The sequence below is a fragment of the Trachymyrmex septentrionalis genome, unplaced genomic scaffold, assembly GCF_001594115.1.
Source record: "Trachymyrmex septentrionalis isolate Tsep2-gDNA-1 unplaced genomic scaffold, Tsep1.0 scaffold40, whole genome shotgun sequence".
Lineage (NCBI taxonomy): Eukaryota > Metazoa > Arthropoda > Insecta > Hymenoptera > Formicidae > Trachymyrmex > Trachymyrmex septentrionalis.
This window is the reverse complement of record NW_017305569.1, coordinates 3,274,592-3,275,196: the sequence shown is the minus strand read 5'-3', so window position 1 is coordinate 3,275,196 and position 605 is coordinate 3,274,592. Positions and strand designations below refer to the sequence as shown.

Sequence of the window (605 nt, the reverse complement as noted above, 5' to 3'; positions counted from 1 at the left end):
GCAATGTCTTCAGAAAGAAAATAAATAACCCATTCAGCAAACGAGAATGTAGTATCATTTATCGGTAATATTGACTACTTTCTTATCAGTTCCATTTGAGAACATTCAATTTCTTCATTTCACCGTAGCGCTGCAAAAGGATCAATCAAAGTTAGAGGTCAGCTTTGTGCAGCATTGAAAAATTATGACGAGCAAAAATTCTGTAATACAAATTTATTTATTTTTAATTAATTTAATATTTTATAATGAAGCAAAATCGTATCATGCTGTCGTCATTATTCATGGAGTTCTTACTGGAAGTGAGAGCATGGAACTCATTAGCAACAGAATTGAGGAGGTAGGTGAAATGGACTGGAGCAAAATGGTTATTGATTGTAAACATCGCAATACCATTGTTTCATTATTCAAAGATAGTTAACTGATTTTTTTACGTCTACGTTTTTTGCATTATTTTTATTGATGAATATATGCTCTATTGTAAAATCATTTATAAATAAAGAAATTTTATTATAGTGTTCATTTTTATTTTTCAAATAATATTTTATACGCCTTTGTGCGTCATACTGTCAATAAATCATTTTATGTCAAATTATTTTTACGTTAAA

General features: G+C 28.4%; 1 protein-coding gene across 1 annotated transcript in view; it reads left to right on the top strand.

Moving 5' to 3' along the window:
• The first annotated feature begins 184 nt into the window (after positions 1-184).
• Positions 185-605, top strand: part of LOC108751071 (lysosomal thioesterase PPT2 homolog) — a 1,548-nt gene continuing 1,127 nt past the window's right edge. The window contains exon 1 of the mRNA XM_018491017.1: positions 185-337. Within this exon, the coding sequence (XP_018346519.1) occupies positions 185-337 (153 nt within the window). The remainder of the gene's footprint in view (positions 338-605) is intronic.